This window comes from Monodelphis domestica, chromosome 4 (assembly GCF_027887165.1).
Source record: "Monodelphis domestica isolate mMonDom1 chromosome 4, mMonDom1.pri, whole genome shotgun sequence".
NCBI classification, from domain to species: Eukaryota; Metazoa; Chordata; class Mammalia; order Didelphimorphia; family Didelphidae; genus Monodelphis; species Monodelphis domestica.
The window spans coordinates 114,969,466-114,986,944 of record NC_077230.1 but is presented as its reverse complement, the minus strand read 5'-3'; the positions used below and the strand labels follow the sequence as shown (position 1 = coordinate 114,986,944).

The 17,479-nt window shown below is 34.2% G+C and overlaps 1 protein-coding gene across 2 annotated transcripts in view; it reads left to right on the top strand.

Annotated features, from left to right (window-relative positions):
* CNTNAP5 (contactin associated protein family member 5) overlaps nt 1-17,479 on the top strand; it is a 908,736-nt gene that overhangs the window by 517,848 nt on the left and 373,409 nt on the right. For both annotated transcript variants that reach the window (XM_056793728.1, XM_056793729.1), the window contains exon 11: nt 6,167-6,273. In XM_056793728.1, the coding sequence (XP_056649706.1) occupies nt 6,167-6,273 (107 nt within the window). The remainder of the gene's footprint in view (nt 1-6,166; nt 6,274-17,479) is intronic.

The window sequence follows — 17,479 nt, the reverse complement described above, 5'->3', positions numbered from 1 at the left end:
CTCTTTTAAACCTCTGTGTGTGTATATGTGTGTGTGTGCGTATATATATATATATATATATATATATATATATACATATACATATACATATACATATTTGTTTGTTTGTTTATTTATTTATTTATCCTGGCATTTTGACCTATACAACTTGTCATTTTTCCCTCTAAGTGTAATTATTCTAGCTACCCAATTGATAATAACAGTTTTAAGAGTTACCAATATCCTCTTTCCTTATAGGGATACAAATAATTTTAACTTATTGGGTCCCTTAAAAAAGTTTTTTCTCCCCTTTCTTAATAATCTTTTTGTGATTCTGTTGATTTCTGTGTTTGGGCATCAAATTTTCTGTTTAAGTCTGGTCTTTTCTTTATGAATGCTTAGAGGTCTTCTATTTTACTAAATCCTTCCCCTGGAAGAATATAGTCAATTTTGCTGGGTAGTTGATTCCTGGCTATAAACCTAGTTGCCTTGCTTTCCAGAATATCATATTCCATGCCTTTTGGTCCTTCAATGTACATGCAAGCAGATCTTTTGTTATCCTAACTGTGGTTCCATGGCATCTGAATGACTTCTTCTTAGCAGCTTGTAATATTTTTTCATTGGTCTGGTAGTTCTTGAATTTGGCTATAACATTCCTGGGTATTATCAATTCAGAATTAAATATAGGAGATGATCTGTGGATTCTTTCAATCTTCACATTCCTTCTTGCTCTAGAATGTTGGGGCATTATTCTTGGATAATTTCCTCTAGAATGATGTCCAAGGTTTTCTTTTCGTCATGCTCTTCCTGTAGGCCAATAATTCTTAAATTATCTCTCCTACTTCTGTTTTCTAGTTCTGTTGTTTTGTGAATGAGGTGTTTTACATTTTCCTCAAGTTTTTCATTCTTTTGATTTTGTTTTATAGATCCTTGCTGCTTTCTGAAGTCATTTGCTTCTAGTTGTTAGATTCTAGTTTTAAAAGACTGAATTTCTTACCTGCCTTTTTTGTTATCCTTCTCCTTCTGATCTTTCATCTCTCTTGCCTCATTTTAAATCTGGTTAATTTTGGCCTTCAAGACACTATTGTCTCACTTTACTTCAAGTGCCTCTGTTCCCAGATGACTTATCTTGCTTTTTAAGCTCTTTTCCCAGTTGTCTTCAGCCTCTCTTCATTGTTTTTTGAATTGCATTTTGAGTTCTTCCAAAGCTTGTATCCATTTTTCTGGAGTTTCTGTGTTTTTGCATATACCTGCTATTTATTGTTAAAGAAAGCCTTTTTGTTTCTTAAATGTTTATTGAATTATGACTACTTCATTTTTCATAATATCACATCAGAACTTGAGAGAGCTGACTTTAGAGCCATGCTTACAACAACTACTCTCCTTTTTCCTCATTTTGATTTATCTAACATGTACCTCTTTATAGGTAACTACTGCAGGGGTAAACTCTATATTGTAGTATCAATCCTATAATAGTTTTACCTCTTCTGAAGCTAAGAAAAAAATATAATTCTCAAAGTCTTAAAAACTTTAGCCTCTTTTTACAAGTCAATCAGTGATTTCTTTGAGGGCTGCCTTTTGCTGTTGTTGCTATCACCTTGTCTATATTCCTAACACTTAATACAGTGCCTTATATATTGAAGGTAATAGCATTTTTTCACTTGGTTTATTTGTAAAATAGTTGTCTTTTATTAACAAAACATGTGATCACAAATTAAATTTCTCAATACTACCTATTAAGAGGAGGCAGAGTCAACATACTATAATATAGGCAACAACACAACTAACCTCTCCGATCACTTTCCTCTCAACAATTTTGAAAGTTTCTCAAATAAAATTTTGTAGCAGCAGTATCAACAAAATATCTGAGACATTTTTTTTCAGCCAAAGTAACTTAGGATGTCAGTAGCATATGTCTGTGACACCAAAAGGAATGGAGGCTATAGAATCATCAGGAGCTATTAGCCCAGAAACAGTAAGGTCAGTAAAAGATTATTTGATGTATTGGATTTAGCTGATGCCAATTGGAAACTCTGTTGTCCATAAGTAATTGTAGGTAACAGTTTGAAAGCATATAAGAACACTTAATAGAGTAGAAACCCTGCTCAGAGTTCCAATGCAAAGACAAGGACTGTAGCCTGTGGTCAAGAGGAGTGCTAGTGCTTCTGGATGCAGGGGAACAAGGGTCCTTCCTGGGTAAAGGGTTACCGGGTAAAGTAACAACTTAGAAATATGGAAAATTTTCAAATCCTGAGAATTAGTTCTGAAAATAGCAATAAGGAATAGCCTTAGGAATGGAATACCATCCCCACACCCTCAGGAAAGACAAGGCCAAGTTTACTACAAAGTCCGAAGTCAAGAAATTGGCTGGGAAAAAAAGGAGGAAACAAAAAGAATAGAACCTGATGATGAAATCTCTAGTGCTGGGAGGAGGAGAAAATAATATGAAAAATTTAGTACAACAATCAAACAAATCAGTTAATAAATTTACAATGAGAAATAAACTCCTGAAAAAGCTGAATAGACAAAATAGACCAAAAGACAAAAATTCCTTTAAGAAAAACTTATTTAAAAGCAGAATGGGGAAAAACAGAAAAGGTACAGTTACTAAAGAAAATAATTTTCTTTAAAAATTAGAATTGGGTAACAAAGCTAATGGTTCTATCAGATATCAAGACATTTTTTAAAAGGTCAAAATTTTAATAGAAGAAAATTTGAAATATCTCATTGGAAAACCAATTGCCTTAGAAAATAGATCAAGGAAAGATCATTTAAGAATAATTAGAACATCTAAAGCCATGATAAAAAAATAAAGAAATAAAGCTCCAAAGTATTGTACTTCAAGCAATTATCAAAAACATTTCCTTGAAATCTTAGTTCCAGTGGAAAAAATACAAAGAATCCATACTTTTTGAAAGAGATATCAAAGTGCAAGTTCTCATGTTAAAGCAGAAGAGAACTTGGTTCTATGGTAGGAGGTAAAGGAGCTAGGATTATAACCAAGAATATCCTCCCAGGAAAATTGACTATAATCCTTCAGATGAAAACAGATATTTACTGAAATAGAGAACTTTCAAACATTCTTGATGAATATACCAGAGCTGCACAGCAAACCGGAATTCAAACAAAAAATTCAAGAGAAGCATAAAAAGGTAAACATGAAAAAGAAATGATACAGGAATTAACATATTTAAACTGCTTATATATGGGAAGATGACAGTTGTTATTCCTAAGAACTTTGTCATTGGTTAAAATCAATTATGTTGAAATTACAAAAATATGAAAAATTGAGAAAAAGGGGGAAAGGTGTTATTGGGCAATATTTAAATTTCACTTGGAACTGGTTTAAAGAGGGAAGAATATATATATATGTATATATATATATATGATATGTATATACACACATTCATATACTTACTTGGATAAAGAAATATAGAACTCTAGATAACAACATGGAAAAAGGAGGGGAATAAGAGATATGGTGGAGTATAAAATGGAGAAGGTTAAGAGACGCAATGATCAGCAGCAAAAGAAATTTGTGGGGAGGGAGAGGATAAAAAGAGAGAGATGGATAAACTTAAGAAAATAGGATAGAGGCAAATACAGAGTTAGTATTCATAACTGTAAATGTGAATGGAATAAGCTAAGCTATGGAAGTAGATAGCAAAATAGTTTAGAAATCAGAATCCTTTTTTATGTTTACAAGAGACATACTTGATACAGAAAGATATACACAATTAAAATAAAGGGCTAGGACAGAATATATATATGTGTGTGTGTGTGTGTGATATATATATATATATATATATATATATATATATATATATATATATATATATATATCCTTCAATTTAAGTATATCTGTATATGAAGCAGGGGTAGTTAGTAATCATGATCTCGTACAAAACACAAGTAAAAAGAGGCCTAATGAACAAAAGACAATTAGGGAAACTACATTTTGCTGAAAGGTACAATAAATAAGGAAGTATTATTAATAAATTTACAGCAACTCTGGACTACTATCCTATATGCATCAGAAATGACAAATGTTGGAGGTGTTGAGGAAAAATAAGTACCTTAATAAACTGTGGGTGAAATTGTGAACTAATTTAATCATTCTGGATAACAATTTTGAATTCTGCCCAAAGGGCAATAAAACTGTACATACATGATTGCAATGGAGTGTTCTTGTCCTTTAAGAAATTACAAGGTAGGGTGTTCAGAAAAACAAAGGAAGATCTCAATGAACTTATACAAAGTGAAAAAAAAATAAATGAGAATGACCAGGATATCATTGTACACGTTAACATTAATATTGTCATGATCATCAATTGTGAAGGACTTGTCTATTCTGATCAATATAGGAATCTAAGTCAATTTCAACCAAAAATACTACCTCAAGAAAGTGAACTGAGGAAATCTGAGTACAAATTAAAGTATGACTTTCCTGTGCTTTCTTTGGTAATATGGCCAATATGAAAATATATTTTACATGATTTCAATGTATAACTGACAACATTTTCCTTTCCTGCTCAGTGGGTGTGTGGAGGGGGTTTAAGGAAGGAGAGAATTATAATTTCTCAACACTTTAGGAAAGATACTTTAAACAGGCATATTACATTGGATTTATACTCATCAAAACTGCAATCAGTCTAATTATTATTTTACAAAGTAAGAAGTCTACCCTTCTTCATATTTTCCTTTGAAAAGAAGAGGAGAGAAGTAAATTGAATCAATATTTTAGTTGGATTTCTATAATTCAATATAAAATTTAATTCATGTATTCAAAAAATGTTGAACATATCTTAAAGTTGAACTATTGATAATGAAAGAAGCCTCAGGTATCTTAGGCAAGTAATTAGATCTAGGAAGATAAGCTCACGTTCTTAAACAACAGGAAACGGGAAACAAAAATAAGAAAATTGGACATAAGAAGCCAAAAGAGACTGATTGTATTGATTGAATTGTCTAAGTAGGTAGGCTTCAAAAGACGTCAATGGAAAGAAATTATTGAACTTTTTTCCACTAACTTGATCAAAGAGATAGACAAAAACTGAGACAAAGTTAGAGATAGAGATAGAGACATAAAGAGAGGGTTGGTATGGCTGGCATTGCACAATGGAGTCAGTCTTGTACAATGAGAATTGCAATGCTTTAGAAGTCAGAGGATCTGAGTTCACAACCTTGCTCATCTAATCTGTGTAATCCTGGGAACATCACTTAATATTTCTGACCCTGAGCTTTTTCTTCTAAAATACAAGGGAATTACATTATAGACCCATTGAAGTTCCTTCCTGTTCTAAACCATATCCCATCCAGTAAACTTAGTTCTCTTTTATTTCTTTTTGGGACATTTATTTGACACCACTTTGCTGTGGATATATTCATTCCAGAACAATAGCTCACTCAGCACAACTACAGATTTGCTGTGCTGAGCAGAAGCTTTCTAATAATACATCTGAACACATGCAGGGATATTAGTTTCTGTTTTTTAAAACAATCATTGCTGAAAAGTTTTATACATCAATATGCAGGACTCTTAGGGGATAAATTCTGTTCTTACTTCCATTTGCCGTACTCATAACTGACATCACAATGTATACTTTAGCTCTTTCCTACTGATCAACCTTTGACATTTGTTTGGCTTAAAAAAATATTTCGTTTCCAAAACTTTCACAATAGACATGAGTCAAAATCTGTTGAGTTTAAAATGTTTTCCTTTTGTTTTCTTTTCCTTCAGTGTTCATTTAAAATGAGCTTTTGTATAACCCCCCAAAATGGAGGTGGGGGTATAAATTAACTGACTTATCTGTCATTTTCCTGTAGCCCTCCAGAAGTGCCAAAACCTGTTTTAAATTCTACAGAATGTCTTCATTTGTGAACACTAAACCTACTCTATCCTGGCGACCTCATATTAAATTTGATGGAATTGTTCAATACTTTTTTTTTAACAAAATCAGCAATAAGACATCAAGAGTAACTCCACAAGACGTCTACCCACTGTTTGTGTGGACTGTTATGATACTGAACTGAGATCAGCCTTCTCAGGGTTTACTGAGTGACAGACGCCCTTGTGTGGCTAATGGGTTCTGGGAAGATTTCTTTTCTCTTGACACGTATTGCATATCAACTAATATCCTATACAATTAATAGTACTTTTTTCTGTTTGTATTTTTTCTTTGATTAGATGTCTACCGAACTACTGTGAACATGGAGGAACATGTGCTCAGTCCTGGGCAACCTTTTACTGTAACTGCAGTGACACAGGTTATACTGGAGCCACGTGTCATAACTGTAAGTAGACCTGAAAGACATTTAGAACTAAAATTTTGTAAATTTTAGTAGGCGGACATGATGGAAGAAATTTGAAATACACACATTAATAGTATTTATTTAGTTATGGTTTCAATCACAGAGTGTGCATTAAGGACCTGCTATGTGCCCAGCACTGCCACCTTAGCAACTTGGGAAATATTTTTTAGTTCAAAATGTAGTCTTTGCAATCAAAGAAACTACACCATAATGGAAGAGACAAAATTATTGTGTACATAAAACTAGGAGTTTAATTAAGTGCTAAATTACATGATATTCTATTAGCTTTCAGCACAATGAAAGTTCAAAGAAGAGAATAGTCAGGAAAAATGAATCAACCTTCATTAATTAAACACCTGCTATCTCTCAAACACTATATTCAATTAACATTATAAATATAAATAACAGAGTTGGCATTTGAGATGGGTGCTAAAGGGTATATATGATTTGTAAACTTAAAGAAGAGAAAAGATATGACATTGAATGTGGTATGGTGACACTTGTGTTTGAGTCTCTAAATAACTTTCAGTTATGGTGCTAGAAGCTAGTACCTAACACCTAGGTGAAATGGAAAGAGAATAGTTTCAGTTGGATTTTAGAAATAATAAAGTAGAATAATTATATCCTTTCTTTTGGGGGGCAGTATAAAACATCCCACTACCATTTAGAGGACTTGAAATTAGTATATTACTTTTTAATAAAGTGTTGCCTTTGACGAATCATGAAGCATTAATGAAGAAAAATGACTAATAATCAATGTGAGATACTTTAGAAAATTCATATTCAGCACTATTTTGTTAATGTGAGCAGCCACTGCTTTGTCAGCTAAATCTTATGGAATCATAGAATATCAGATCTTGAAGAAATCTTGGAATCCAACCCTTACATTTAAATGAAACCTCTTTTCCACTTGTTTATTTCTCTGATTATATTCACATCCTTTCCTTTCGTGTCCTCAAAATATCCATGGGGCATATAAATATATTGTTTTATTATTTTGAACCTGGTTATTTCTGTAGCATGTAATGTCAGTGATGAAAGATGTGTTTTGTTCGTAGAGTTTGTGTCATACTCTATAACAGAGAGAAATGAAGTTAGCATAGAAAAATAATTCCTTTTAGAGAGTCTTTTACTTGATAGTGTAGAAATGAATGCGCTTTAGTGGAAATGAGTATACTTGGGATCCTGTCTAAGCTCTTTTCATAACTTGCTTTCTGGCTGACCTTGGAAAATTCACTTTCCTTTTCTAGTTCACAGTTTACTTCTCTATAAAATTAAGGAGCTCAACTATATCTTTTCTAAAGTGTTTCTTGCTCTAACATTCTATAATAATTTCTTAGGCCCAGAAAGATTCTTCTAGATCCTGATCTAAAGATTAGGCAGAGATGGTAGCTAAAAATTATAAAAATGAATGTGACCTTATTCAGAAGAGTTTCAGGGCATTTACTAGCATGTATACCCAAAATGCTTTGCTTTTAGCAAACACTATGTATCCTTTTACAGCGGGGATGGGAAGCTTATGGTTTACTATATCTCAAAAATGCCCATGCCCATAAATAAAATATATTTATATTACATTTACTTGCCCCCAAAATAACCCAGCTCGTTTGTCAAGGGTTTGTTCTAATAATGCCATATTCTTTGAATTTTAATCTTTCTAGCAAGCTAAAATGTATCTTCTTCCTGAAACTAAACAACGATCTTCCCTTGCCCTAAGTTGTAAAGTTGAGAATTAAGTGCTGTGAGGTGCTGATTATTTTTAAGTAAAAGACAGTGGATGAAAGGTGAGAAAGTACCTTAAATATTATTTTTTTTAAACTGTCCATTTACTTCCAGGAAAGTTAACAATGCCTAAAAATGTGGGCTACAATAGTATTTAAAATCCAACCCTTGTGATTCACTTGGGATAACAACCTGAAACAAATCCAAAGTATTGTTTTGCTTTGAGGCTTTGTATCAATATCCTTGACTCTCTTGCAAGACATAGATATTCCCTGCTTTTCTTTTTCATTTCCTCACCTCATTTTCTGTGAGAAACTGTTCAAAGGTGCCATGTAAAGTATTTTGTCAAGGATATTTGGTATATCGGCAGATTCCCTGAAGCATAGCTAATTTTTTAACCCTTACTTTCTTTCCTAGTAACAATTATAAAATGGAAGGGCAAAGGCTAGGCAATTGGGGTTAAATGACTTGGCCAGGATCACACAGCTGGGAAGTATTCAAAATCAGATTATGAACCCAGGTACTCTTGCCTAGTGTTTTATCAACTGAACCACCTAGCTGTCCCTTGTAAAATTTATTGGGAAAGGAAATGGTGGGATTGAAAAAATGGGAAATAATGGGAGGTTTGTAGCAGGGTATGGAGGAGTTGAGGGAAGAGAGGGAATATTGCTCCTGATGAAGCAAGAGAGAGAGATGCCCCCTGTCGAGAGGAAGCAGCAGGGGTCCAATAAGGACTGTTTGTTGTTGAATGACTGAACTGATGTTCAGCTCCCTCTATGCCTCAAAATATAGTCCACTTATCTGACTGTGAGTTCAAATAATATAAAGTTTAATAACCAGTTGGGATTGGAGAGATATCGGAAGGAGGGGCAAGGGAGGTCCCTAAATAAGGTTGGAGTCTTCCTCAGCTTTTGGAGCTGAGGCCAGGCCCCACCAGCCGGTGGATGGTTTCTCCCACTCCCTTCATTGGTGCTAGTTTTGTCAATTTCAGAATCTTAGCAGTAGACAGAAAGCAAACAAGAACAGTTCTAACCTTCAGAAATGAATGGGTCCGAATTTTCAGGCTAAACCAAGAAGAGGCACACCACTCTAGACTAGGCTGAACAAGCTCCTCCCTCCTCCAACCCCAGGAAGGAAGAAAAACCCAGCAGGAAAGAAGTGCTAGTCACAAGACCCAACTGCCACACCAGGCAGAAAAGAAGTGCTAGTAACAACATCCAACTGCCACTCCTAGTTGCCCCTTCTCCCACCAACTGTCAGTCTTGTTTCCTTTCCATACCCTGGAGCACAATTATTCAATAGGTATTTGTTGAGTAGGTACTATATACACATTCCATTGTTGGATGCTAAGTGGGATATAGAAGTCAAGTGTAAGATAAGATCCCTTGCCTTCAGAATGGTTCAGAAAGCTTCACTGAAGAGATCAAATACAAGGTTAGCCAAAAAGAAATGGGAAGGATTTGGAAAGGAAGGAAAAAAAATGAGGGAGTTTATTCCATTTTATAGACAGAATCAGTCATCTGGATCATAAGATCATATATAGAAATTGTTTTAGGCATCATCTAGCCTAGCCCTATCATTTAACAGATGAGGAAACTGAGGCTCAAAAAGAATCATTGACTTGCATTGTGTAAAAGGTAGTACTGAGATTTGAGCCCAGGTGCACCACTGGAGAAATGTGACCCACTGGAATGTGTGCTGTATTTTTTGTTTTGTTTTTTTTTTTCCTGTCAGAAGAGCTAGTTCTGAAATCCAGCTCTGCCACTAGCAGATGCTATGATCTTTGGCAAGACACTTAAGCCCCTTGGGCTTCAGTTTCCTAAAGTATAATACTGTGACCTGAAAAGAGGGCTGGTAACTAATGAGATGTTGGAAAGGGTAGGGAGCATCCAGTAGCCAGAAGACTTCTTGAAAGCTTTGCTTATATTGCTTAGCTCAGACAAGTTAATATCCTGAGGTTACAAGATTTTTATCCTTGTGGATACCATGGTTCCCTTTTTTTCAACTAAAGGGAGCTTTGCAACAACCTCTTTAGGAAACAGTTTTGGTTATGGCCTTTTCAATGTGACCTTCAAGATGAGTTTCAGATGAAGAAAATAAGAGTTAATTAGATGACACTCTCCAGAAGAGCGGTGTCTCTTCCTTTTGAATATTCTCTTTTGATCATGTACCTTCTCTCTGCTTAGCACTAAATGTGGCACCTAGCATTTAATGAATGCTTACGCACCAAATGGACCCAATTTGTCAGAGTAAATATGTGCTAATGAACGATTCATTATCATCTTATATTTCCCCGAACATGTGTGAAGTTCCTTGACCTCAATTTTATTCCATTTTAGGATTTTCCAGCTGCCCCTTCTGCAAATGTCTCCATCTTGTTGCCTGTCCTTGTTAATCTCTTTTCATAGTCTAGCTCTTCTGACATGTTAACAGCCTCTTAGCTCACTTTTCAGTAGGGAAAGAGGATGTCAGCTTTCATCCTCTCCTTCCATCATACACAGCCAGATACAGAGCTCCTCCTGTCAGGCGGTCAATAGCTGACTATTGATTGGAAGTCCTATCAGTTGTCTGGCTATGAAACACTATAGTAACTGTCAAAACAGCAAATCATAGTATTTTAACAATGCACGTGTGCTGTCCTAACAGTGTTGCCTTTGGTGTAGGCAGAAATACTGTGACCTGAAAAGAGGGCTGGTAACTAATGAGATGTTGGAGAGGGTAGGGAACATCCAGTAGCCAGAAGACTTCTTGAAAGCTTTGCTTATATTGTTTAGCTCAGACAAGTTAATATCCTGAGGTTACAAGATTTTTATCCTTGTGGATACCATGGTTCCCTTTTTTTTCAACTAAAGGGAGCTTTGCAACAACCTCTTTGGTTCCAAGTTCTACCAACAGAGAATCTCAATTTGCTTAGCATCTAATGTCCCACATAAAGTATTGGCAAGAAGAGAGAGAAAGGGAAAAGAGAATATGATTGAATTAATTGATGAAAAAGAAAATGGAAAATGATGAAACGGGAAAAAATAAAAGATTTTTGCTTGGTACACAGAGGTATTGAACAAAAATTATATTACTTACATATACCTATATCTAGGGTTTACCTAATTTAGACTCTCTAATTCATCCTCCATATAATTACCAGGTAACCTCCTTAAACAAAGTTTATAGATGTCTTTCCTGTGCTTTCAGCCAGTCTAGTGGCTCACTTTTGCATGTAGGATAAAATGCAAACTTCTTTCCTATTTCAAATCCTATATAATTTGTCAGGCCTGGACTCAGGAAAGACTGAGTTCAAATCTAGCTTCAGACACTTAGTAGTTGTGGGACCCTGGACAAATCACCAATTCTGTATTCCTCAGTTTCCCCTTCTGTAAAATGGCTTTGAGATGGAAACGACAAACTCCAGTGTCTTTGCCAAAGAAAACTTCAGATGGGGTCACAGAGAGTCAGATATGACTGCAAACTATTGAAGACTAATGATAACAGCCAGCAATCTTGTTCTAGTTTATTTTTTCAGGTTTACATCGAATTATTCCCCCAAGTTTAATCAGTACTCTCTATGAACTGGTCCCTTATTTCTCTATATATGGCATTCTACCCCAAACCTACATAGTTTGGCATAAGCTGTTCCCTGTTTCTACTGTAATTGCTTGCCTTCCCTCACTCTCTTAAAAACACTGATCCTATCAGCATTTTATCATTCCATTCCAAAATTACTTAGTAATTTACTTTGAAAACACTGTACACATCATTCTGTGATTTTGTAGTATTCCCACAATAAAATAGAAATTCCTTAAAGATGAGAGTCATTTTGCATCTGTCTTATTTTTATAGAGCCTAATTCAGTGATTTTTGCATGAAAGTCTTTCATATATTCTTGTAATTGAACTAAGTTGAATGATTTAATATCAAGTGCACTAAATTTTTGAAGTCAATCAGTCAACAAGTATTTATTGCATAGATTCTATGCATCTGGTACTATGTGAGGTACTGAAATAGTTGAAAAAAAAAAAGCTCTCTGCCCTTGAGGAACTCATAATCAGATTCAAGAGAAAACAGTACAAGCCAACATGTACTCAGTCACTGACCTGTGTGATGTAGAGTATAAATGGTTTTGTCACTAAGGAAAGGAAGAAAACCTTGTGGGTTAGACAAATCAAGCAAACCCTCATGGAAAAGGTGAGCTAGGAGCTTGGCCCGGAAGGATAGTTAAGATTTCACTGAGACATAATTGGCAGGGGAAAGACATTTAACATGTAAGACAAAATAAAAGCCTGGATGCAGTGAGGGGAATGTTATATGAGGGAGACACTATAGATGAGCATGACAGGGTTGGAGAGATCATATCAGAGCATAGGAGAAGCGGGGGCTATACTCTCACCTTCAAGCTACTTTCTATCAAAAGCATTTAGAGAATTTTATATTATCCATTCTCATCTACTTATCTTTTTCTATCAACTAAGATCGCAAAAATCAAATTTAAAATGCTTATATAGTGTTGGAAAACTCTAAGAAATGATAAATGCTGGCTATGTTTCAAGTATCCTAGAAACAACAATGGGTCCCAAATCATGAGATAATAATTAACTGAACATAATTTAATTCTTGATATTGATTTGCTTTGGAGGTCTACTGATATCCTGAGCAGAAACAATAAATATTTTTGTGTACCTCAATCAAGAGAAGGCTAATTGCCATCAAATACAATACCCCAGTATTTCTGAATGTTATATTGATAAAAAATATTCCATATGCCATGGAGGAAAGAGATTGAATATATGAAGACATATTTCCCATCCTTGAAAGCTAAGGCATGACTTGCATTAATAATAATAGATCATTTTTATATAAGGCTTTAGAATTTACAGCATGCTTTCCAATAACAACTCTGTGAAGTGGGACATATGATTATTATATTACTTTGAGTACAGGACCCACAAGAAAACCTTTCAATCAGAAGTGCAAAAAACTGAATGTGCCTTATAATCAATGCTATTTTTCACTGTTCCCAAGTGATCTCATTTTTCAGATGTGGCCTATATTTAGGTATAGGCACTGATCTGTATACAGATCAGTAAAATATTATTCCCAATTTTTTATATAAGGATACAGGTTAAGCATCAAGTTACAAAATGTCAGAGCAAAGACATGAACCCAAGCATTCTGATTTCAAACACATCCTTTAAGTTATACCACACTGTTTCAGAAAAGGCAAGAGATTTATACTTCCTTATTTATATAGTGATAAAATTGAATGACACCCTCATATTTTTTAGAAAGAAAATTATCTGATTCTCTATGTCATAGGAATTCCATAGAGCAACATCATGCAAAATTAGAACTACTAACAATGACCCAGAAGAACACATTAGAAAACTTGATCAATTTTTGTACCAGTGCCCATGATCCAGAGTCCATCCTTAGTAAATAATTTTCACAAAATAATCTTCCTTATTGAAGGAAATTCCTGAAAATATTGACCTGTTCTTTATGGATCATTGAGCTATTGATCCATAAGGCAGCACGAGAATCCTTCTTCATGTTTTCATAATCTGTGTGCTATGGAATTTTAAGTAAAGTATTTTTTCATAACTGTATTTTGCAAATAGGCTTCCCTTATAATACTTTGTATTTTGTTTTATGCATTTAAAAATATTCCAGAAAGGGATCAGTCAGCACTGCTAGAGAAGTTTACAGCACAGAAAAATATTAAGAATCCCCATTATAGCCAAACACCTTTATCTTGTACATGAGAAAATTGAGGAATATTGATTGATATTAAATCCTTTAGTCAAATTCATATAGTTTAAAGCAATAAATTAAAAACTAACACTAAAGCATATTAATTCTAGTTAGATCACTTTCTTATTTCCCCTTGATTTCAAGATAAAAAAAAATGAAGTGAACTGAATAAAATCCCTAGGAAAGAATTGAAGCCCAGTATATATGGGTAGTCAATAAGAATAGAGTTGCTCTTAAAAAAACAAAAAATAAGTTTGTCACCTTTCCCTAAAGTACTAAATTCCAAGATCTAAATAAATAGATGAAAATTTACAGTTGTGATTATTCAGTTCAGCTTTGATTTACTTTGGAGGAAGAAGGGCAATTGGAGGCATGTTGTATGACTAGAGAAAGATAAAGTTCTTCTACTTTTCAGGAAGAGATTCCATAGGTTATGAACTCATGAGTTTGATATGGATTCTTGCAAAATTATATAACATATTATTAAACTGTTTTATGAAAGGACTTATTATTAGAGCTTTATTAAAATAGAAAGTAGTAGTCACTATGGGTATGTATTGATGAGGAGCCCATTATGCCACAATAACCTTATTTCCTTCCTTCTTGTGTTACTAGATGGGTAGATGAGGAAAGGAAACTTCATAAATATGAGATAGTTATATTTCAATGAAGGATTTAGCACAATGTCACTTTTATATCAGAGCAGGCTTAAAATTGATTTTAGTGTTTGAGATCATCCTGCATGCAGGTCGCTAGAAACTTACTTTAGAGCTCTGACTTCATGATCTTTTTAACATTGTTAGCAGTGACTTGGAGAAAAGAATAAATGGTGCACTTATTGATTTTTCAGCTGATATAAACCTGGAAAGTACAGCTAAATTGTGAGATGGTGGAATTGGGATCCAAAAAAGATCTTGACAGGCAGGATATGGCCAAGGGATCAATTAAAATGAAATTTAACATGCACTTCACTTGTTGTTGTTTATTGTATTATTGGGTGGCATGCTCCAAGTACTTCATCCTCCATCATGTTAATGACCAGAAGCAGTATTTTTTAATATGTGTGTGCACACACACAGATAGATAGACAGATAGATAGATAGATAGATAGATAGATAGATAGATAGATAGATAGATAGATAAGGATAGGGTAGAAGAGATATGATTAATTTGCAATTTATATGAAAATGGCCTAGATTGTTATTGGAGAATAATCTAGCCATAAGTCTACTACAATATGGACAACAAAAATAAATTTCTTCTTATGTTGCATTAGTAGCAGTATAGCATACCATGCAATAATGGGAATAGTTCTGTTGGCCTGGTCCTAGTCAGACCACACCTGGATTGCTATGCATCAGGTTCTTAGAGTTATGTTTTTAAGAAGAACTTTGGCAAGTTGGGACTTATCTAAAATATGTGTCAAACTAAAATCAAAATAGGGTCACTTTCATGAACTATATATTGACATTATTTTTGTTCTACTGTATTTTTACATTTTAATTTTTTTTTAATTTTTAATTTAATTTTAATTTAAGTTACATTTTAATCTGATTCCCTCTGTACTGTGGAGTGTTGTGGGGAGCAATTTGACAACTTTGATTTAAAGGAATATTACCAGAATATTCAAGGAATTGGAAACCAAACCCTATTAGGATGCATTCTATGGAACTAAAGGTGATTTGAGACAGAGGATGATTAGAAAGACAGAATGAGAAGAAGTATTAAGTTTCAGGGACTGTTTTTTTTGTCTTAAAATATTATTTCATTCTCTCCTCACAATAACCCTGTGAGGTAGGTGTCATTATCTGAATTTTAGAGTTTTAAAAACTGAACCTGATAGAGATTATATGATTTGTCTAGGATTACATAGTAAGTAGCTGAGGCTGGATTTGAACTCACATATTCCTGATTCTATCCACTAGTTGCCACTGCAGAAAGGATAATATTATGAAGTCTTCTTGTTTGAAGAGAACAGAGGAAGATGACTGTAATAAGAAATTTATTTAGGTGGACTAGGCTACCTTGGGATATTTAGTAAGTTTTCTGTTTCTAGAGATGTTTAAGAATAGAACAGATTACTTACTTGTAAAGGAAATTTGGAAAGCTTTTTTTTCTTTCTATTGCCTCATTAAAGCATTGGACTCGGTGGCCTGTAATAAGGTCCCTTATGACTTCTCAGATTCTATATTTCTGTACCTAATTGAATCTGTGGTCCTCTCTCTGAACCAGTTCATATAGGAATTGATCTTCATCAACTTTCCAGATCAAAAAATTTAATGACTGTGACTCATGTATTAGTTATGAGTCTTTTCAAACTAAAAAAAATCAGATCAATTCCATACTTTGACAGATGTTGAAATCCTAAGTTCATTAACATTAGTAATAACAGTGACATTCTCAAAGTTGATGATAATTTATTATTTTATTATTATTTTAAGATTGCGTCTCCTTTTGTTACTTAAGCTTAAAAAGTAATACTACCTGAAAGGCTCCATTTCCCCGCTAATTGGCACAGAAGTTTTGACCTGTTTTGTTTCAGATCTATAAGGCTCCACTACCACTACCTACTCCAGAAGGTGAACCATAATGGTGCCAGTTTAAATGAATATACTTGGATCAGATTTAATTCAACTGTAGCTCAGAACACTTCAGCTGAAGTGTTCCATTAGTTTCTCCCACAGCAGGAATCATATGGATGTTAAATGGGTGGCATTATTATTTTTAATCATGGAAGGCCATGTGGTATATTTGAAAGAACAATGGGCCAGGAAGCAAGTCTTGCCTAGTCCTGGTTCTGCTCCTAGCTACTTATATGACTGTGGGCAAAGGTTTAACTGTCCAGGGTCTCAGTTTCCTCATCTTTAAAAATTAGTAGTAATGCAAACTGATCTCTGAAGTCCTTTCCAACTCTATTTCTATGAATAGGTATTTGAAAGAATGACTCATAGGATATTGTTATAAATGTCTGACATCTTATCAACTCATCCACACAGAATATTATTGTATATGTCTCAGAGACCATTGCTCAAAGCAGAATTCAGTACTTTCCTGTGCCACACGTCATTTATTCAAGTAACCTTAAAAGTGAGGTAAAAATGTTAAATATGACTAGCATATTGTGGTTGTAGGTAATTAAAGCCCAGGAGGCCTCTCCTTGAAACGCTTTTAGCATTTTATTCCGAATCAGGCAATGTGGGACTCTTTAAGATACATGGTGTTTTCATTCAGAGCATAAAACTGGGTCAGGGACCCTTTGAAGTTCATCATTAAAGCAATGTCTTGTTGTCTTCTTGCTACTCTCTCTGCTTTCTTTATTTCAAGCATAGTTATGAATGAGGGCATAAGGCATATGATGTTATTTTAGCTGGTCATGATGTAAAAATTCATTACCATTCTCAACTTGCTTAGTTTGCAGTCTTTCAAGGTCAGGAATTTTGATACTGTGGTTGAAAGAGAATACAATCAACATTCCTGAATTATTTCTTGCATACAGTGATCTTTACTTTATCAGAAAGACTTTTTCTCAGGATAAGTAAAACTTACTTACTAACCCCAAAAACAATTTACATGATTGATGGTGACCAATTTTTCATCGGGTAGAGAACAATTGATCCCTCCCAAGATCCCCCAATATTCTTTTTAAAAAATTATTTACAATACTTTTCCATAACTACATGATTCATGATCCCCTACCCCTTCCATTTCCCCTCCTGGAGTTGAC